The sequence below is a fragment of the Rhamphochromis sp. 'chilingali' genome, assembly GCF_963969265.1.
Source record: "Rhamphochromis sp. 'chilingali' genome assembly, chromosome: 16".
Lineage (NCBI taxonomy): Eukaryota > Metazoa > Chordata > Actinopteri > Cichliformes > Cichlidae > Rhamphochromis > Rhamphochromis sp. 'chilingali'.
Genome location: NC_137943.1, coordinates 7,944,241 through 7,966,600, shown reverse-complemented (window position 1 = coordinate 7,966,600; position 22,360 = coordinate 7,944,241). Strand labels below are relative to the sequence as shown.

At 42.1% G+C, this 22,360-nt stretch overlaps 3 protein-coding genes across 3 annotated transcripts; 2 read left to right on the top strand and 1 right to left on the bottom strand.

The window, feature by feature from the left end:
• Window positions 1–2,675: 2,675 nt before the first annotated feature.
• Window positions 2,676–10,223, bottom strand: prmt5 (protein arginine methyltransferase 5). Its single transcript, XM_080907906.1, has 16 exons — window positions 10,052–10,223; window positions 9,619–9,737; window positions 8,575–8,660; window positions 8,323–8,457; window positions 8,096–8,208; window positions 7,923–7,972; window positions 7,652–7,815; window positions 7,348–7,509; window positions 6,919–6,996; window positions 6,196–6,254; window positions 5,848–5,970; window positions 5,459–5,634; window positions 5,093–5,296; window positions 4,905–5,015; window positions 3,614–3,678; window positions 2,676–3,529 (listed from the first exon to the last, which is right to left on the bottom strand). The coding sequence occupies exons 1-16, from the start codon at window positions 10,147–10,149 to the stop codon at window positions 3,377–3,379; spliced, it is 1,896 nt and encodes a 631-aa protein (XP_080764032.1). The 5' UTR covers window positions 10,150–10,223; the 3' UTR covers window positions 2,676–3,376.
• A 1,771-nt stretch (window positions 10,224–11,994) lies between these two features.
• Window positions 11,995–12,783, top strand: psmb11a (proteasome 20S subunit beta 11a; the record flags this gene model as incomplete). The annotated part of the gene is made up of 1 exon (XM_080907826.1): window positions 11,995–12,783. One exon carries the CDS (start codon window positions 11,995–11,997, stop codon window positions 12,781–12,783), a length of 789 nt encoding a protein of 262 aa, XP_080763952.1.
• Window positions 12,784–13,557: 774 nt separating this feature from the next.
• On the top strand, window positions 13,558–21,227 carry psmb5 (proteasome 20S subunit beta 5). Its single transcript, XM_080907183.1, has 3 exons — window positions 13,558–13,825; window positions 16,297–16,603; window positions 20,543–21,227. The coding sequence occupies exons 1-3, from the start codon at window positions 13,571–13,573 to the stop codon at window positions 20,824–20,826; spliced, it is 846 nt and encodes a 281-aa protein (XP_080763309.1). The 5' UTR covers window positions 13,558–13,570; the 3' UTR covers window positions 20,827–21,227.
• Window positions 21,228–22,360: the final 1,133 nt, after the last annotated feature.

The window sequence follows — 22,360 nt, the reverse complement described above, 5'->3', positions numbered from 1 at the left end:
TCATCCTGATTCTTGTCCCTGCTCTCAAAGAGCCAATCAGCAGTCAAATCGGAAACATGCACCATGTGTTGGAAGTGTATAAAGTGTGGGAGGAAAACAATTCTTAAAACTTATTTTGGGGGAAAAGTCGCCGAAACTTTTTAACCCATTGTTGACTGGATTTAACTTTCTCTCTATGTTCTTTTATATGGTGGACTCATAATAACATAATAACTCATAATAATAACGTGGAAATGACTTGATCTTAAAGCCAAGTCTAGTATGGATGCATGCGAACTGTTTGGGTCTTGTGAGTAAATTATGGGTATTTTTGCACATGCAGCTTGCTTTTTTCCCCCTCCATAGACGACAATAAACAAAGGGGGGATAAAGCAGGTGGTTTAACTTAAATGATAGTTGCAAAAAAGTTGCAAACAGCATTTTTAGAATCTGCTTATCTGACGTTCAATGTGCCTTCGCTGAGAGTCATCCACTGACCCTGACACCCCCCCGGTGAAAGGCAGCTCTTTCGTTCACTGATGGTTTAGAACAATGAGCAGAAGACAGCTCTTGAGAAAATAAGCTTATAATCACCAAGCCTGAAATTACCCATTGTGGATGGTATTACCATGCTGCCCCCATTATCTGCATCTGTTAATTCACTGATGCAGCGCAATAATCTTCAATTGTGTTTAAGGACTCACACAGGGAGACGGCAGCCAGCAGGCGGAGGCCAGTGCCAGGGGGAAGGCAGCAGTGGAAGAGAAGCTCCAGGATGTAATTGGAGAGAGTGAGAGCCATCATAATATGAGTGGTAGGGCAGCTAACCAACACTGAAATCCACAGACGCAAGGTGTGCAGTAAATAAAACGGGGGGAAATTTTCTTCTTTTTTTTTACAATAGCCTATTAGCTAAAAGCACAGCAGTAATGTTATGCACTACAGTGCACCTAAGATTGCTTTTGATTGATTATTCCTTCTATATCTATTATTATTTAATGGAGCATTTTGTTTTAATCTTTCTGTTACTGTGCAAAATAAACTGTTTAGGTCATTACGGATGAAAACATCCATCCACTTTGAGGGTATATTATAACACGCTAATTAAATTAGACTGGGACATCAACTTCAGACAAAATATGATTGGTGTGCCATCTAGTTATTTCTATTTGACGGTATAACTGTTCTGGGTCCACTTCCATGCAAACACGTGGAAGGCTCCACATGGACAGAGGAGCCCAAAGAACAAGACCATGATCTGACCAGAGGTGGGGTCCAGGTGGGTTGTAAAGTGACTTGCAGAGGCCACAGCAACTTTATGTAGGCTGAAGTGACTTAAATAGCTCACACCTTACCAGATTTACCAAACGGATAGGCGAAACAGATCGGCTGATTTGCCAGGATTGCAGCTGATCTCGCCTCCTTCGCCTGCCAAACTAATTTGTTCAAGCCAATTTCTGCAGAGTATTTTGGGGATTTGGGGTCCTTTAAAAGATTGTAACATTTGCACATCGTGTTATTTAATCTTAATCTTCCAAATTGGTTTTAATCTCAATCCAAAGTACCCCGGTTGGTGAAAACAATACACTTGTTCTCACCCAACTCATTACACCATTAATGACCCAGTGAGCCTGCATTCTACAGTACCTCCTTTAGGACTCACAAAATCTGACAATGTTTCCTAAGTGAGCAAAAGACAAACAGAACATTTAAGAATTGATACTTTGAAGATAAAAATGACAAGTTTACCATTTCAATTAACATAAAAATGTGATTCTAAAATAAAATAAAAAACAAAACAGATTCAGCATCTTCTATGAAACAGCATCACTCTGTTGACATACTGCATTTATGCTTGTATTCTTTCTTGACTTCACGTTGAAGACTTCATTTAGAAAACTGGAGCCAAAAAATGAAAAGAGGACATAAAATGAGGAGGCAACAGTGCTTTCGCTAATTTGTGCTCCTTGGAATTGATCTAAAAGCTGGCACAGGGTCTCTGCAGGTGCACCAACTGTGTTATTTGTTTTTTCAAGTCTAAGCAGATTTTCTGGGGGAACAAAAGCAGTTAATTTTCTTTACTGGCTTGAGTTTACAATAGTCAGGCCATGTGTGCTCACTGTGTGTCCCCATGCTCTTACTATTCAGCACTGGGACATAATATGGATTTCTCATGGACGCTGAGCCTGCACTTGATCTTGTTAAGCACATCTCCCTGACGAAAAGCCCACACCAGGGGAAACTGTAGGTTTATTTGAAATAAAGTTTACCTTGTCACGGCGACACTGAAAACTCCAGCTGAGTTATGTTTTGCATTTCACTTATAACTACTATAGTTGTGCAGGACTGCTGGAGCCCATGGAAATGTTATGAGTAACTATACTTTTCAGACATAAGGTGTAACACCAGTCTTTAAAATGTTTTTTTTTTTAAGTCTGTGCAGCCTGACTTAGCTGTTTTCCCTTCATCAGTAAAAGTGTTGGAGGTGAAGTGATTAACTGTTGCAAGTGTATCTCTCCAAACATCTAACAACAACTAGCCTGACCCCAGCACTACAACCGTGAGGACTTGAGAGAATTTCTTGTTAGGGCAAAATGAATTGAAACAGTGCACTTGTACCTTCATTTGTAAAAAGAATCATGATTGCTTAGGGTCAAGGTCAAGAAAGGGTGACATCTACAGGAAAAATCACCTCCTTGCAGATCAGATCATCATTTAATTTCAACAGATTAAAATACAGGAACGGTGCTTAAACTGCCTTTAAAAAAAACAACTAAAATCTATCATTTTAACAATTTAACATGTGACTCAAAAACATTCAAGCTTCAAACAAAAAGGGCACGGTATGTAGAGAACACTACAGTGTGGTCTTTATTGACACGGTTCGAACAAAACAAAGGTATGAACAAACAGCCCCAAATGTCATGGTATGCAACCTGAAAAGCAGTTCCTTCTTCTTATCTTCTCATGTAGAGCAGAAGGGTTTAAATATGCAAATATTGTGTATGGAATGTGTGTTTGATAAGGCATAAGTCCAGGATTGAGTGTAAATCGCTGTGTTGAACTGTAGTTCAGAACAATAAGGACAAGTAAAAAAGGATAGCATGACGACGCGGTGTTAACGTTTGACCTAATCTGAATGAGCCAGTCTCACAGCAACAGTACACTTTGGGTTCAGGTGAGAGTGGTGAATGTGGCACGAGATTTAAAAACAAGAAAAGGTTCAAATTTGGTTTATCCGATCTATTCTTCCTAAACTGCAAAGTGCCCACCACCGCGGACTTTCAAGGGCTTGCACAAGTCCAGGTTTTTAACTGTGTCACGACACCCGTTCTTCCACTGCCACAGAGTCTGACAGAAACACAGGAGTCTGCCAACTTGTGCCGACGCGTCTTCTTCACAGGCCGATGGTGTAGGAACGGCCTGCGGGGTTGTGAATGGCAGAGCAGGAGGGCTCCGTCACAGCCCATTCATACCAAACCTTCTTCCCGTTGTTGCAGCGCCAGAATCGCACTGTGACATCATCGTCCTGGGATATGGAGATGGGTTGCTGTTGGCAAGAAGGAGCACGGTGACTTATTTACTCTCATTTATCAACTTTAGCATTTAACTCGGTACCGACTAAGGAACTTACTTTAAGAGGGAAGAGGATGGGGAACCAGGAGAACATTCCGGGTGAGTGTGTTTCTGGTTTTATACCTGCCAACAAAGAAGACTTTAAATGACAGTTCAACCAAAAGGAAAAAGAAAATACTTCTAGTATTCTGGACTGTAGATTGTAGAGATATTACACCTGCCTTTTTTTTCCCCTTCTTTTTTTTTTTTTTAAAAACACGATGGAAGTAGCTAGCGGTGCTCAAAGCACCTGATTTTTCAGAAATCATGATCGAAACGCTCCAAAACAAAAATGTGAACATTTTCATGGACAAACTATTTGCTTTCTGCACAACTACACCCACCAACGCATCATTCTGAAACATTAATGAAGCCCTGCTGGGCTGTAATGGTAACAAGCTGCACTCTTGATTCTGTTGCTGGATGTAGACTGACAGAAAACAGGTCCTAACTTCTGCATTCATTTGAAGCAACTAGGTCATGATTTTTTTTATATGAACGTACAAAGACTGAGTGCTAAAAGTAGGGCTGTGCGACATGTGGGGAAAGAAAAATAAATCTTATAATAATTTTTTTTACCAGTTTTCAGTTGATCGATATATTTCACAATATAAAATGAAGCATTAGTTATTAGCTTAAATGTTTCTTTCCATTCCTAACTGAAGATATGAGGTCAATTTTGATTTAAATATAATTTTCTAATTTCAAGCTCATGTAAAATAAATAACATAGGTATACAGAACAAACAAACATTTTAATTCTCTAATTTAACTCTGCTTGATGACATCGTGTCTTTTATATGAAGCTGTCTGTTGCATTCATTGACCTCTCTTTCCAACAATGTCCTCGCCTTTTGAGCCTTGGGCTGTGTGTGTTTGGGGGGCATGTTTGGTAATGCTGGCACGTTATCAGTTTTTATTTTCTCTTTCATCTTTCTCACACTGCTAACATACTGGCGTTTATGTCTGCGGTAGCCCAAACATTAACATTTCCAACTGTGTACATCAACCTAACCTGACGCAGCTCTAACTCTCTTCGAGCCACATGATTGGTTTGGCGTAGCACCATTCTGTTTGGTTTTTCATGCCATTTTCAGGCATTTATCAACACATGGCTGGAATGAATCTACTAACTTTACATTACTCTGTTGAGGAAAAGTTATTTTGCTGTGATAATCTTCATGGTTTTACCATCCAGCCCAAATTGCAAGGACGATGACAGATTCTAAAACTGGGGAACTCATAAAAAAACCTGATGAATAAAAAACAAAATAGGCCAAAGGACAAATGGATCTGGATCTGCTGACTTACTGAGTGTGACATCTTTGTAGAGAGTGGTCTCAAAGTAGCCAGCAAAGCCATGGAGCACAGAGTTACAACCCACTGTGAATCTGAGGCACTGATACCGGTTATTGTTCATATCTGAAACAGACGGAGGGAGAGGTGGTGAGCACATGCTCTACAAGCTTATTAGAGGGATTTTAAGCGATTCCATCTACCTGTTGAGGGGTGTGTGAAGGTGAAGCAGGGTTTGGGATCAGCCAACTGGTGGAAGTTATGAAGGCGCACAACATAGGGCGTCTCAAAATGGGACTCTGGATCCTTGTCTCGTTCGCGGCATCCTCGTACTTCGTTGTAAAGCTTAGAGGATGACAGAGGAGCCAAGTAGGACGTGTACGAGCAGGGAATGCTCACGCCATCATCTGAAGGTGAGATGATATAAACAAAGGGGAAAATGAAAGTAATTAGAGTCAGGAAGCATTAAAAGGTGACGCTTTCAATATGGCTTGGTGTGGAAAAATGACCTCTGATGACTCTGCAGTGTCTACATGTGTAATTAAGTCTTCATTAAAATCCTGAAATACCTTTGAGAAAATGCTGTGCTCCATCTAAGCACTCTGGGGAGAGTTCATTGTCGCCAAATGATCCGAGCAGCTCGCTGACAATGATGTCAGCTTTCTCTGGTGCGGCCCACTCCCGCATGTCACATGACACCACCGTCACCTGATCCCCCCACTCCTCAAAGCGCCAATTCTCTAGCCTAGAGAACACACATCAATAAAATAAGCGTTGAAAGTTTCAGGCTTCACTTCAATCCCCTCCTCACTCACTATAAATTCAGACAAAATCAAAGGCCAAGCTTTTATCCAATCTATAGACTCATTCAGGTAGCGCAATTGATCTGTTGCATGCGATAATATTTTTGCTTGTACGCTGTGAAACATGGAACATTTGAAAGCATTATTTTACTCACGTCACTACAGCATTGGGATTTTTCTCCACAGCATACACCCTCAGTCTCCTGTCTGCCTGCCTGGCAGCACGCAGGGATGCATTGACCAGAGGACCCCTACCTGCTCCCAACACCATCAACACCCTGTGGAAAAAACACATCATTTTAGACAAGGCTGCTACCCTGGTGGTTACCACTGAAGTTTAAACAGTCAGTGTGTGTTATCCTGCTCTACTTCCAGTGAGACTTATAGGAGTATATTATAGACTGCCATGATATTGAGGTATTAATCAATATCTGGATACAGTTCCTACTCCACAATCCTCACTTGTGACTCTTTATACAATAATTTTAGATATAGATACTTACTGAACATTAGTGTCCTTCTGCTCCTCTGGAACTCTGTCTAGCAAACATTTATATACAGCCTGCACACACAAAGAAAAGACCAAAAACAAAATGGTGTTAAATACATTTTGCCTCAAACTCTTACAGACCATTTAAACCCCTTTATTAACACCAAACACCTAAATGTCAGTGTTTTTCAAATGCTACATGAGTGACAGTCTGATTTATGTGGATAAGCTCTACATACACAGACAAATATCTAGGCGTATCTTCACATTCAGGCTGAACAGAGGCCAAAGCAAATGATAATGATTATGGGCAACAGTGTGGTGCGGTGGTGAACACAGTTGCTTCACAGTAAGAATGTTCTGGGTCCAAGTCCACTGGCTGGATCAGGGCTTTCCAAGAAAATGGACAGATGGATAATAATTACAAGCTCATAGGTAAAAAGCAACTGACCAATATTGAAAACTGATACCATCCACTAAGGAAACATGAGCCAGGAACTGAATTTTCAAAATAAGCGCAAAGGGACTGTCCACTAATAAAATTAATCACAGCTAGCCGTGTTCTCTGTGATGCATAAAAACAAATGCACTTGCATATCTGAACAGTCTGCCCAAGTAAAGTCTGTGTAGGGGAAACAATTTTACTGCATTTGTATGTCTACTGGACAAGCAAAGACCTCTCTGTAACATCTGTGCCATGCCTCCTCATACCCCAAAAAATGTCTGACTGTCTTACTTGTTGGTACTGTGAATACTTAATAGGATCCTTCTCGAACACTTCGTATGTCTGAGACTCCAAGTTGTCCATCAGAGGCTAAACAAAGAAAGCAAAACATGACGTTAAAAGGTCCTGATTAGGAGGAAAAAGCAAAACAGCCTCACAGTTTTACAATTCTACCAAACAGTGAAACTGCAGTTTCCATTCATATCTCTCGACTATGTCATCACTTCATTACTTTATATTATTAGACATGTGTACAATATGTCACAATTAACAGATTAATTCTTGACTTAAAATGTATAGTTTGCAAGGTCATTGCATTTGACCATCAAAATCTAATCTGATGTTCCTTCAGTGATCCAACCAGACATAACTATACATCTAGCTATGGCTTCAGGTTGCACAGAGGCATACAAACGTGAGCATGAAAGGGTACTTCCTCACCTGTAGAGGTGACTGCAGGTAGTCTTCATAACCCTTAGCAAAGAGCTCGTAGGCATTGGGTGCAGGCCTGTTCTGGTTGAGGTACTCCAGGTACTGCAGGTAGGATCGGAAGTCCTTGTCAGTGTGCCGACTGGTGCCTGTGAAGATGAACTGGGCCTCCAACTAAAAAAGGAGATCATTTTAATTTAAAGATTTATTTTTTCAAAAGTAGACAAAAAAACAAAAACAAAAAAACAACCTTTTTGTATTTGATTGCAGATTGTTTGATTTTAACAGAACTCAATCTATGAATGTTATTTTATACCTTGAAGAGTCGAAAGATTATTCTCTGATGGGCTTTCGACAAAACAGGGAAGCCCTTCTTATTGGTTAGGAAGATGCTGGTGGGGAGAATGGCTGCTTTGATAGGTTCTCCGAGCCATTTATCAATCACAGTGTCTGATGGCATATCTGGTCCAATTTCAACCGCTTTAGGAATACAAACGAAGCACAATCTCAGTAACAGACAGGAGCATAATTATTTCTCAATGCCCGAAGTTTGCCCCAGGTTGCTGCTTCACAGTGTGTTCTCTCACCAAGACAGATTCTCTTGTTGTAGTCACAAAGGGTTCTGAATGAGTTCCACCTATGAAAAAAAAATGAGGTAAGTAAACAAAGAGAGACAGTGTTTTAAAGGAAATCAATAGTAACCGTTTCAGCATGCAGACGGCACTCAGTTGCTCAGGAAGTGCCGTGGCATGAAACTAACCAGCTCCAAGTCTTCTCATCAACGCTTGTGTCATCAGTACAAGAGATCGGTTCATTCTCAGTCAGATCTTCCCGCATGTCCTCTGACGCCATCAGTGGGACGCGTATCCAGAACTAATCAACAAAGAGGACAGCAGCAGTTAAATGAGCACTTCCACTGTCTTGACTTTTCTGACATCTTAATACAGTCTTTGTGTGCTTGTTGATTCCTGATGTGCTGCGTCTTACATTTGAGGTGTGATGTCCAGTGTGGATGTGATTTAGCAGCACTCGGGCTAGATTGGCATTACTGAGGCCCTTCAGAGGGATCATGAAGACAGGCAGGCCCAGGTAGGCGGAGAAGTTTAGCTCCTGGGCAAGAGCCTGGAGAGGAACATGGGAAAACAGATAAGATAAGCATTAAAAAGATGACACGATAACCTCACTCATATCTCAAGATCAAAGAACCCTCACAAGCACCATCAAACTCAAAGAACTTACAGCCTCTGAGTTTCTGCGTTCTGTCTCGATTTCTGAATCTGCATCGATCCATGGAGAGAGCTTCCCAACGATTAGAGTATTCCAATCTAGACAGAACAAAAGGACGGTTTAGAGAAAGCATCAAACACCTAACCATTTTACCTTTATGCTAAAATCACATTCTTCTGATGATGAGTATTTAATACAAAATATGAAAATGATTAGAATTAGTGTCTTAACATCTACTTTCCTTCTTAGGCTGGGCTTTAGCAGAACAAATGGTATTTTTAGGATTGGTCTTTCAGCACAACCTACCTACTTTCTGATGAGATTTAGTTTGCAGACAGATGTCCTGACATAAAGACTTCATTGCTCCATTAATTTTTGGCAAACTCCCCTGCTTCAGATGCAGCAAAACAGGCCCTGACCATGATAATACCACCACGCTTTTATGCTTTAATGCGGTGTTTTCCTTACTCCAAACAGTCTTTTAAACGTAAACTAGCAAGTTCTATTTTGGTCTCAGAAGCCCACATAAGATTGTTCAAATGCTCAGTATTCTTTTTGCAGAGTAGCTGCTCTCTTTTTGGTGCCCTGCTATGAACAACACGTTGTTCAGATTCTGTAACCCTTTCCATCCCGTTGAACATCAGCAGTTCCTTCCTGAATCTTTCTAAAATCTCATTTATGCCATGACACACTTACACAAACGTATGTCGTCAAACTTTGATAAATTTATGTTCTATGAATAAAAAGTAATTTACTGAGAATTGTAAAGGTTGCAGTGTTTTTGGTTTAACAGACCTAATAAGAAGTTAATTTCCACTTTTAGGACTGTAAAAACTGACTATGCTTAAATTTATTTAATATTACATTTAAATAGAATTTAAAGTGACCTTGACCCCCCCCTCCCAATAAATAAAGGGCACCAGTAGACCCCACCATGCCCAAAAATACCCTGCACAGAATAACACACTCAGTGTTTCCTCTCACTTTAGGGGGACTGATGATTTAATAGCTAGTAATGCCTCAGGCTGCAAAAGACAAAGGGGCAGGGAAACTGACCTCTGCCACATAACAGCAGGTCCGACCGGGTCTGGGCTCCAGGTCGGGATTTAGCGGGCTCCAGCTCATATTCCCTCCTGAACCTCGGGTGGAAGAGAGGCATGCACAGGAAGTCGAACCTGGATACCAGAGGAGGGAAGCACTTCAGTTAACATTCAAAATATTTATAATATCAGCACGAAGTAAAACACAAACTTGTTTTCTAAGTAATCCTCCACACAGCTCAAATATACTATGGGAGTAGGCAGAGCCTGTGTACTGCACACTTCACTACAGTGTCAAGCATCATTGTGATTCGGGCACGTGCTGGTAATTCACCGGCTAGCTTAGCAACCATCATGCACTGAGAACGTGCTAGCAAAGCAGCGCGTTCTGCTCATAAGCTCATTTCAGCTAAACAAAAATTACATGTAGAATCGAAAAACCATCTTACCCAAGTTTGGCGACCGCGGATAACGTGTCGGCTATCTCTGGCACACAATTCAAATCTCTCCCGCAGGACACCCTGCTCCCTGTGCTGGCAGACGCCATGACTTTAGCCGACTGAATGAATTGATTTCTCGGACTTTCACATTGCTCTGCCTTTAGAAGAAACTGGCGCCATCTTGGCTCCTAAGGATTGCAATGCTTGCTGGCTAACAAACGTGAGACAGAACCAAGATGGCTAATGAGTGCACAAGTTGCATATCGCGTACATTGTCGCGATAATTGTGCACCGAGCGTTGTTTAAACGTTGCCATTTGATGTTTCACGGCGACTTCTTTTTCCAAGACGAACAGCTTGCTGTACTTTGATAGAGAAAATAAAAACCAGAAACCAGATTTGAAAAATAAAAACCCGGCAAGCCCTTCCTCCACTGTACAAATACAAAAAATTATTTACTACTAGCTGATAATGGGGACAATTTTTTATTTTTTATTATATTTAATTTTATGCTATGTTATTTTATTTTTTTAATATACAGATGAAAACGTATTGTTTTGTGCTGCCTGTCTGTTACTCTTTTAAATGTGCTGACAGCCTCCCGCAGCTCGCTGCACTCTACAGTACATGGACGTCTTGCTTCTGCACACATTGTTAACTATTGTATAGTTAAACAAACATTGACCAGAAATTATTTAGATAGAGACTTTTTTAGACCCACTCATTAAGAAGCAATAAAACACCACAAAAACACTTCCCTACTCATAAAATTGGTTTATTTGGCAATTTGTTCATAAATAACTAAAATTAAAAAATATTTTTTCAGCAGAAAATTCAGTGTTATGTGAAATAACATTACTGCTGAAGATGTTTTATCCTCAGATCATTTTAAAAATGGCATGCTTTATTTAATCATCAGTAATTTGTGATATTCTTTAAAAGTATGTCTGTAGTTGCTGCTGGCCAAGGTGGTCAGTCAGATAAAAACTTGTCTGTTATGATGATATATCACAGAAGCTCCTCTATTTGCCAATTCTGGTTGTGTTTTCACATGCGAACACAACGAGAAAACGGTGCAGGTCTCTGACACTGACATATGTGAAACGGAAACACCTACAGTTTCCATTGGGATCCAGGCAGGCGTGCTTTGTGGAAAGTACAATAGCCAGTTGCAGCCTACCGATGACAGTGTTGTAAAAGATGGATGAAAACAAGCAACAAAGTTTTATGACAGAATGCTGTTTGAGATGAAAGGCAAAAGATCACTTTCACTTTGGTACGTTTTGATTGATTTCTATTTATAGATTCAACTAGGCAGCACCGCTTGCTTTGCTTGTCCTTACTGAACTCCACTTGTAGGACTTGCAGAAAGTGGCTTCTGCGGATATCAGGTTCACAGCATGTAGGCTAAAATATCACTTACATAAACCATAAATGGTTTTGGATATGGAACACGGCGTGTGTATATGTGTGTGTTTTTCTACCAGCTGTCACACCTGCATGAGCTATAAAAGCGCAAGAACTCAGAAGCAGATGAGAAAGAGTAGCAGCATCCGCCCTCTACAAACCAGATCTGTTTCTTTGACACTTAAGATTGTGTTTGATCAGCTTTTCAGTGGATAGACTGTGTTTGAGAACAACTTTTGTTTACTTTTCAACAGAAAAGATGTTCTGATTTTGTGATCAAGTATCTGTGTCTACACCATCATGGCTTTGGAAGATGTTTGCAGCTTCAAAGAAAGGCCGGTGCAACATAAATGGTTTTCTTTTTCATCTCTGGGGGACGCAGCAATTCCATTTCCTACGAGTGACTGTTACAACCTAAGATACTCAAGACTGGAAACATCTGAAAACAACTGTGGAGTTCCACTGCATTTTTTTATACCACCTCTTCCACATTCCTCCTCTTTCATCAACAGACCGTTGTCATCCTTCTGCCCACCCAAAAATTCAATGACAGTCCAGAAGCCTTTCCGTTTGGCTCATGGAACAACAACCCTGGGTTTCATCTTCCAAGGTGGGGTAATAGCAGCAGCAGACACACGTGCCAGTGCCGGGGGGCTTGTTGCCTGTCCGGCTGTTCATAAGATCACCCCTATTCACTCTCATCTAGTGGTCACATCTTCTGGTAGTGGTGCAGATTGCATGCTGTGGGAGAGAATTCTGATTAGAGAGATCAGACTGTACCAGTTACGGCATGGACATCGCCTTTCAATACGTGCCACAGCTAAGCTCCTTTCATCTATGCTCCATCCTTTTAAAGGTACTGAAATGTGTGTTGCTCTTACACTGTGTGGTTGGGATAAGCAAGAGGGTGCCGTTGACTGTGCAACAAGTTTGGAAGACTCACCCTGGATGACTGATGATAGCTCCTTGGCTGTTTTTAGTAACCAAAACATTACTGCAACAACTTCTCCAAACAGCGGTCCAAAGCTTATATATGTGTGCAGTGACGGAGCCCGACTGCAGGGAGATGTCTTCTCTGTGGGCTCAGGCTCACCTTATGCTTATGGAGTCTTGGACAGAGAGCTGAGGTGGAGCCTGAGTAAAGGAGAAGCCATCTCATTGGCAAGAGAAGCAGTGTTCAGGGCCACTCACAGGGATGCCTACTCGGGGAACAATGTGGATCTTTTCCACATCACAGCACAAGGATGGAGCCAGAGAAAGAGAGAGGACTTGAAAGAAGAATATTACAGAGATAAAGAAAAGAAGGGAAAGAAAAAGAATGACAAACTCAAATAATACTCAATAATCAAAAGCATTTATGTGTGGGAGGAAATTATGATGTTATATTTATCATTGAAAAGTAAATTTAATAATAATCACACACATTTACACTCTGATGGATGGATCGGAGAGTAACTTGGGGTTAGTATCTTGCCCAAGGATTCTTGACATGCAGACTGGAGGAGCCTGGGAACAAACCACCAACCTTCTGATCAGTGGGTGACCTGCTCTACCTCCTAAGCTACTAATGGGCAAGCACAGTGGCTTGAGGTTAGCGCTGTTGCCGTACAGCAAGAAGGTCCTGAGTTCGATTCCACCATCTTTCTGGGGTCTTCCGGGGTCTTTCTGTGTGGAGTTTGCATGTTCTCCCTGTGTTTGCGTGGGTTCCCTCCAGGCACTCCGGCTTCCTCCCACTGTCCAAAGACATGCAGTTTGTGGGGATAGGTTAATTGATTAATCTAAATTGCCCATAGGTGTGAATGTGGGAGTGAATGTGAGCGCAAATGGTTGTCTGTCTCTGTGTGTTAGCCCTGCGACAGACTGGCGGCCTGTCCAGGGTGTACCCCGCCTCTTGCCCTATGACAGCTGGGATAGGCTCCAGCGCCCCCCGCGACCCTGAAAAGGATAAGCGGAAGTGAATGGATGGATGGATAATAATAATAATAATGATAATAATAATAGCTGTGGAATAAAAGGTATTTCCTTTACCTCACACTTTTTTTTAACCAATACACCGCCACAGACACAGGGGGCGCTGTTTGATTTTGTTACCGTGACAGAATAAAAAAAACTACCGCGGCGGATGTTGCTTGTTCATCATACATTTTCAAAGATGGCCCTTGCTAGTGTGTTGAGCGGTGATTCTGCGGATTTTTCGTTTGATAGTAGCCAGTCCTTTGCTTTTGGTGGCGGACCCGGACCAAGAGGTCTGGGGTTAGAAGGCACGCCCGAGGACAGCCTCAGTTTTTCCGTTAAAAACCCGCTGTGTGTCGGAGACGATGATGGCGTCGAAAGGAAAATAGAGTTTCTGCATGGAACCACCACCTTAGCATTCAAAGTAAGTTAACGGTCCAGTTATTGTAGCTATATGGTATAAGAAACCCCAGTAGCAGTTGTATACCTGTCTAAACTAGACGTTTGATAAATTTTGACTTTACATATCATACGCTAGGGTTTCCGGTATAAATTGTCTCTGATGTTAGCATGCTAGCGTGGCTACAAATCGCTTTCTCATGACAGATGTGCATGGTACACGAGATAGGTGATGTGCACTTAAGTAAACGTAAACAAGTAATCTCTCTAATATGTTTACTATGTATAGTATTAAGACAAATCGTGAATTACGTAGGCTTACGTTGACGTTTCTCAGTCAATTTAAAAGCAAAAATGTGGGTGTTTTAATAACATAGTCACGTGAATTTATATAGTAATCTGACGTGTTCTTCCGTAAAAAGTGCAGCAAGTACACACTTTTTGATGGTTACAACTTAAAAGAGCTACCTAAACGTGTGTTATTTCCAAAGTGATTTGTGCTGAGTATGTGAATGTATTTCATCCATAGGAGAGCCTAACCGACACAGGATATTTTGGCTGATAGTATACATTTTTAAGGGTTTTAAAATAAACTCGTGCCTTTTATATACTTGAAATATGTTCAGTTATATACTGAAAAGGCAAAATGGATGAAAATAGTGCGTTCCTCACAAACTAATCGCCTACCACCTCTTCAACTTGAACCCCAACTTTTAGACACTGTGTAGCGTGTTGTAAACAACAGAAGCAGCCCCAGGTGTTGGGGAAAGTACACGGAGAGACCATTTCTCACTTATCTCGAGTATCGTTTTATATATTTTGCTCCGAGGAACGTACACATATCGAGAAATATAGTAAAATAAAAATGTAGTTGACCTGTCTTAAAAAAAAAAAAAAAAATTGTAATTGATACTGGCAAACTATGTATTAATCAAAAACAATTTACTATCAAAAGAATATTACATCATTGCTACCTTTTTGTTAAGACAATTTGCAACACATTTCTGTCAATATTAATTAAATGCATACATGAATGAAATTTGCAAGTCCATATCTTTACATCACATCATGTTAGGGGTTAAAATGTGATGATCTTTCATTATTATGTCATTACTATGTTCAGTGACGTTGCAGTAGGAAGGAGAAAAGCACAAAGGCCCTTTAATAAGATTCCTGTTAATTGTATTCAGATATATACATGTATAATGTGTTGAATGAATTAAAGTCACACTTTCTGTGAGTCTTCTTTTCAACTGTGAGTTCTCCATACCTGCTTTTCTAAATGTTATTGTTAAAACACACATGAAGTTTTGATGGAAGAAGACGTGTATTCGATTAGTCATGACTGTGATGCGCACAATAAAAACAAACTTGCATGCTCACGAAAAGAAGCCAAGAAATCTCTAGAAAGTGGAAATGTTCTTTTTGATGTTGTACATCAAAGTAGAAAATCTAAAAGGGGGGAAAATAAATCTTGATTTCTAGAAAGTTTAAGGCTTGCTGTTGTTTTTTTGTGCTGTAAAGATTTAAGCAGTGTCTCTGAGGATACATTTATTTGTAATTAACAATCCTTCCCTAAAAAACCACCAAGATTCCATTGACAGGCTTATAAACTGGCATGTACAATTGGCGATGCATAAATACATTCTGCCTGTGTGCCGTGGAAACCCCCGATTGAAAACATTTAAAACAGCATGAAAGAGCCTTGCTGTTGATTTGTCATCACAATTGAAAACAGCCATTGTAGTCTTCTCCCTCAGTTTGTCAAACGCTGTGGAGCAGTGTAAATACAGAACCCTGCTGATGGCTTTTGTCTCTTCAGGGGATTTGTTGATACAAGTAAAAGATAAAAATAACGCCATCCTTATCCCTTAATCCCTTAATGAAAACATCCCCCACAGACATCTCCCTCTGACTGGCCAAATCTGTTGTCTACTATACTTGCTTCTGTGACTGTCAGTTCGCTGATAGAGGATTTTGGAAGGAAGAGCAAAAGTCTTTCCTCTTATCCAGCAGCTTTCTGCTAGAGCCGAACCGTATACTGCACCTCTCTGACAGCTGTAGAGCAGCAGCTCTTTTTTTTTTTTTTTTGGCCTCATTTAGGCAGAACTGCTGCAAGCGATCTCTTACTTAAATTTAGAGCAAGTGACTCTATTCTGTTAAAAGAAGTGGATGTAGGGGAGGGCATTAAAATGTATTATGCACTGGTAAGTAGTGTAGCTGTTTAAGAGAGAGGGGCACTGATTGCAAAGTTCTGGGCCACTGCTAATGTTTAAAATGACAATTTGGCTGCGAGCCAGTTCCAGTTGATTTTAACTGTTTAACCCAACAGATCGATCGATCACTGACATCGGTAAATGCCATCTTTGTGTCTTTTCTTAATCAATGTACTGATATCAGTCTATATATCTAGTACTTTAAACATATGGTTTTGTGAGGAACTTGTGGAAATGTGGGCTACCCGACCCATTTTTTGACTGCTGTTTCCCCTCTCAGTTCCAGCATGGAGTTATCGTTGCAGTGGACTCTCGAGCCACAGCGGGCTCCTACATCGCGTCACAGACGGTCAAGAAGGTGATTGAGATCAACCCCTACCTACTGGGTACTATGGCTGGAGGAGCTGCAGACTGTAGCTTCTGGGAGCGCCTGCTGGCCCGCCAGTGTCGCATCTACGAGCTTCGCAACAAGGAGCGCATCTCAGTGGCAGCCGCCTCCAAGTTGCTTGCTAACATGGTGTACCAGTACAAAGGCATGGGACTTAGTATGGGAACCATGGTCTGTGGCTGGGACAAGAGAGGACCAGGTAACATCAACAGTTATATCTGACATGGACATGTCATTTTGTCTGGTTATAAACTGATCTAGATAGAATTTGTACTACTTTAAACTGTACCAGTATCAAGATATGCAGTGCTTCCTTGAACTGATTGTAGGACAATTTGTATAGTGTCAAATCAAAACAACATTTTCCTTGAGGCACTTTCTAGTGTAAGGTAAAGACCTTACAGTAATACAGAAAACCTATAATGGTACAGTAATAAACATATTTTAGCTAACATTCACCCACATTCTGTCTACAATGAATATATCAGAAGCAGCTTAGGATTCAGTGTCTTGCCCACAGATGCTTTGGCATGGAGACTGGAGCAGTCAGGGATTGAATTACCAACCTTCCAAGTAGTAGATGACCTGTTCTACTTCCTGAGCTCCATTATCTCCCCTAATGGGGAGATAAAACTGGCAATCTGGAATCAAGTTGACCTCATGAAAAACTATGCAGTCTGTGAAAATTGTTCTTGAAAATGGTAAATTTGGAGAAAGAGCAGCAGAACGACATCCAGCAAAGTACAGCTGGCCTGGAAACCAAATGTGGACTTAGTGACTGAGTCCAACACTTGTCTGCCTGCTGCTGGTTCTCCTAAGAGTGGCCTTCCAGCTTGGAGTAGATCTCTGAAGCAGAGCAAGGGGCACAAGTTGAAGTGTGTATGAATGCAGGGAAAGAGGCTTTCTGGAGATGGAGCTGAATGTGTAGCCAAATTAGCCTCCTGTCAAAACAGGAGAGTCCAGGTGGTTAGCAGCTAAACTTTAAAAATATAAAAGAGGGGATTGTGAACTGGTGAATGTATGCTGATTTTGTCTTACTCAAAAAAAAGTCCCTAATATTCTTGTATGGGATATAAATGTTTAATCTCTTTGTTGCCGTTTGTGATTCAGCTTTTAAGTAATGCACTTAAATCTACTCAACACACATCAGCTTTTCTCTCTTGACATATGCTAATGGGTCTGTTTTTATGTGAAAGATTATTTTGGCAGCTTAATCATGCATCGGTTTTGTTTCTCAGTGTTGTCAAAGATCCTTAGTCCCAGGCAAATTTCAAAGCGGCTTCATTATTCATTCATTCTTCATTATTTTTTAAGCATGAGTTTGGACATGAGTGGTTAGCTGTTTATTATTTAAATGAAATATACTACAGCTGGGCTGTGCGGATAATTTATCATTTAAGAAAAAAACAAACATATGCATTACTCCGGGTTAGCCACTAGGTGTCACTGCAGCCTTTCTTTTGCTCTGTCTGTTTTAGTACCTTAAGCTGTGGCTTTTGAATACCACACAGTGTGAGGCTGTACATCACAGAAGGTGTGCTTAAAGAGGCCGCCACGGTGACACAGTAATGGGAAATCGATGAGGCTGGGACTGCAGGCCAGTGAGAGCACGGTGGGATGATGGACATTGGGTCTCAGCCCTGGACAACTGGGTCGTATGCATAATGGCCATACACGTGCTGAGATCGATGGTGGCTTTGTATGGAAAGCCAAGAGGTCTCTGTGAACAATGACAGCCCGCTGGTATGCCAACAAACGCAAATGACACGTGTTAAATCCCGGGCAATCAATTGGGGAAATAATGATCCCTGTATAAGTTCAATATGTATGCGGGCTTTGCCATGGTTCCCACAATGCCAGTGATTGAACGGAGAGGTAAATGTCATGTAAATTAAATCAATCACGATTAGGTGGGAAGCTCATTAACCAGCTACAATCATGTCAGGCACTTATTCCCCTGATGAAGTGTCTTAAGCTCCATGCAGACTAAATTGAATAAAAGCGACATTGAGGAGCTTGACAAATATGGCTCAATGTAATAACATTGCATGTTATGACACTCACATAATCAGGGCACGGTTAATGCTTGATAGCTGGATAGCGGCTTTGGCTTTGACAGAGGAAAAAGTGATTGTACCTTGCGTGGCACCCCCCCAGTGCTCTCTCTAAAGACATCAAGGCTTCGTAATGAGCTGATATGTGATCCACTGAAATGTAGCGTCATGGCGACAAAGCCGAGCAATGTTTGATACGAGTCCTCATCAAAGAAGACCCATGTGGCTGTCGGTTTCGAGCAGGTCCCAAGGGAATGATGTAATCGCTTTTTCTCCTCTGTACAACTGCTGCTGTCTTTTTACTCCTGAGCCAGTCATGAATTCTAGGGGGGGAAGGACAGATGACAGACACTGACCTATTTGAGGCTACCCACCCATGCATCCTTACTTACACTGTAATACTGTCATTCCATCCAGCTGCACTGGCTGCTGTTTTTAAAAAAAAAAAGAAAAGAAAAAAGGCTCTTCGAGCACCTGTCAGCTGATTGATGGAGTAGAAGGAGCCTCTCCTGGCTGCAGAGCTCCACCATCCAAACGACACTTCCGCTCTGATGTGTGCCTTGCAAATTTTAACCTCCCTCTTCCACCCCCCCACCCCCCTTCCCCTCGCCCTTGGTTTTCTGAGCACTCCTCATCGGCTGCATGTGTTTCAGACTGTTAAGTGATAAGTGATTGCATTGGGCGCTACAAAGATCCCAGGTGTGAGGGGTTTTTTTGGGTTTTTTTTTTTAATGGATGTGGGAAGTGTCTTTTGGGTGCCGCTCTGCTGCTATACTTGGACCTCCTAAAGAGTCCTCATCCACCTCCGTCAACTGTGCTACTCAACACAAGAGGCTGCCTTTACAACTCTCTCTGCCTGCCCATTATGTTTTTAACGAGTCCCTCACAGTTTTCAAGAGGAACAGGCAGGTCTTGGAATGGCAAATTACCCCCGTGCATAGGCAGGCACTGGATGATTATCATGGCAAGCTAACGACAGGCTGAGGAAGCTGCAATTTGCCAGTTGAAAGCAATGGTAAGCTCCCCCCAAAAAGCAAGTGGCTCTCTATCCCTAATAGACTGTCACTAGTTTAGCTGCGAATCTCTGCAAGCGAGGGTGTGCAGTGTGAGGGCATTTTGAAGTGTTTTTTAATGTGGGAGATTAGAGATAGCGGTGGATATTAGGTAATTTTCCATGCATGTGTTCCTGCGTTTGTCTGTGCATCATTTTCACAGGTTTGAATTTGTGAAAGCAGTATGAAAAAACATGCCTTTTCGCAGGCTGTCTTTTTACCATCTGCAGGCTGACTGTGGGCGAGCTCACAGGCTGGTGCTAGTCATCCGTTCCACGTCACTCCGGGATGAGGCCTAGCGAATGTGTCATAGCGCGGAACAAAATGTCTCGCATGTGTCCACGAAGCGTGGTGTGGAGCAAACTGTCCCTCACAGGTCCATCAGAGCATTGTGAGTCTGCGGTGCACATAAGATTACATGTTTGGGGTGGAGGCAGAGCTTGTGCCTCCATGTGATGCTCAAGTGTGTAAAGGTTAAAGAAATGTGTGTGTTTGTGTGGAAGAAGTGCGCTGTACTTGTTTGACGTCTACAGGATGTGAGCGCGATGTTGTTCTTTGCCCTCCCTGGCGAGGTGCGAGATGCTGTTACCTGCGAAGCTCAGGTTGTGGGTCGATAGTTAATTTTTGGCCTGTTTGCGGGGATCAATAAGATCCAGAGCAGGGCCCCTGGGCGGACGGCGATGTGGCCCCCGCCTTGTCAGCAGGTTCTGCGGCCGGCTTCGTTTTACTTGAAGAGGGTGCAGCTGTTCATATCTGCCAGCCTTACTTCACTTAGAGAGGTTGCAGCTGTTCATATTCTCTCTCTCTCTCTCTGGAGGACATGCCGTGCGTGAGCGTTTCCAAGATCGCGTGTGTGTGTGTGTTTGTTTGTGGGAGCACTGCGGTGTTAGATGTACACCATCTCAGTTTTCCTGTCAAAGCGCAACATCTAGAGAAATACAACTCCCTTTACACGGTTTCTCTGTCCTCTTTGCCTTCCTGTCCTATTGACCCACCCGTTGTCCTTTCTGTTCCTTTTTTTTTGCTTTTCAGGATTGTACTACGTCGACTCAGAGGGGAACCGGGTGTGCGGCGACTTGTTTGCGGTGGGGTCAGGCTCCATGTATGCCTACGGTGTGATGGACAGCGGCGTGAGACACGACCTAACGGTGGAGGAGGCCTGCGAGCTTGGCCGTCGCGCCATCTACCAGGCCACGTACCGCGACGCCTACAGTGGAGGGCAGGTCAACCTGTACCACGTCCACAGCGAGGGCTGGACCAGGATCTCCCAGGACGACGTGCTCGTGTTGCACCACCAGTACAAAGATCAGGCGTAGTTATAGAAAACAACATAACGTAGAGCCGGGTGAGGGTTGGGAGAGATGAGGGAAGGGGTAGGAACTTATTCTAGTATCCAATGTTTAGCTGTTCTGAAATGCCAGAAAGGGTTGACACATAATAAAAAGGACTCATCTGCAGATTGACTGCGACTCACATTTCTTCTGTGACTTGTTGCTAGCTTCAAGCCTTTATACTGTACATTTTTAACAATGCCAGTGAGCTCCACTCGCCCTCCACACAGTATGATTTGAGGGGTTGCAGAGACAGGCCCGATGACTCAAACATGCTTTAATACAGTGTGGGAGTAGTGTGGTGCTTGCCCTACATACATTTCATTTGGATCGTACTCTTAGAAACTGCATCGCCTTCTTCAATAAAACCTGTGATGTTCTCTCTTTTTTTTTTCCAAGAGTCTTGCTTTTGTTATTTCGTGGGAGGGCCAATTCCATCTTTGGGTCACAAGATAGTGAATTGTATTTCTTAGAATTTCCTATTTATGCAAATGTTTAACGGGATCGCTTCCTTTTCCTTTTGATGTAGTCGTTTTGCCGCTCGTTGTGTTTACATTTCAGTCATCTGTTTCCCTCCACAGATGTGGGGATTTTGGAGGTACATCCAAAATCTGTGTAGTCTCCTCTATACGTTGTGTTTATTAGTGGGGAGTAGTGCTGTCTAAATAGCACTATTTAATTGCGTACCACCAGCCTCAGTAATTGTGCCTCCTGAGTTGTAACAGTATGTTTTCTTCCCCTCATTGATGATGTTCCCTTCCTCCGCTCACGTTGCACAAATGCGCCTTTTAATTGGAAGGGGAAATTTATTCTTTAATTCCTCCCTGACACCCTTAGCTTCTCAGCGTGCAGTGTTGTGTGCCACCCTGCCATGGTGTTTTACAATGTAACGACCTGCGCTAGCGGTGTGTCCCCCTCCAGCGGTTTTTATGGCCCGGAATAAACACTAATAAAGGCGATGGGGTAGACAGCCGGAGCCGGCGCACTTTCAAACCGTGGTTAAAAACTAGTTTCACAGGTGACTAGTTAGCAGATGGAATAGAAATGGGATTTCGATAAATGGAAATGAGTGAGTCTCGTCTGCGATGCTGCTTCTGTTAAATGAAGTGATGGGGAATTGCAGCGTCAATAGAAGCAGATACTGAAAGAGTGATGACGCATGCGTCCGTGGAGAGATGCTAAAATGGAGCAGATGTGTTAAACTTTGTATTCAAATTTTGAGAAAACTGTAACCACACATGTCCTCCCTGGCTGGCTTCAGGAGTTGGAGGATGGATTTTTTTTCCCTCAGAAATGAGTTGAATATGACTCAGAATGGTGGATAAAGACTAGGTCCTCCAGTGCCATTAAGTATCCAGTGCACTGCATTGTCATCTAAGTAGGAAGGCTTTTCTTGATAAAAATAGCCGGCTTTTAGAGGCCGTGGTTTTTGTCCATAATTGCTTGTTGAGATATCATTCAAACAAAAGCACAGTGGAATGTGTGTGTGTGTGTGTACATGGAAACATTGACCAATTGT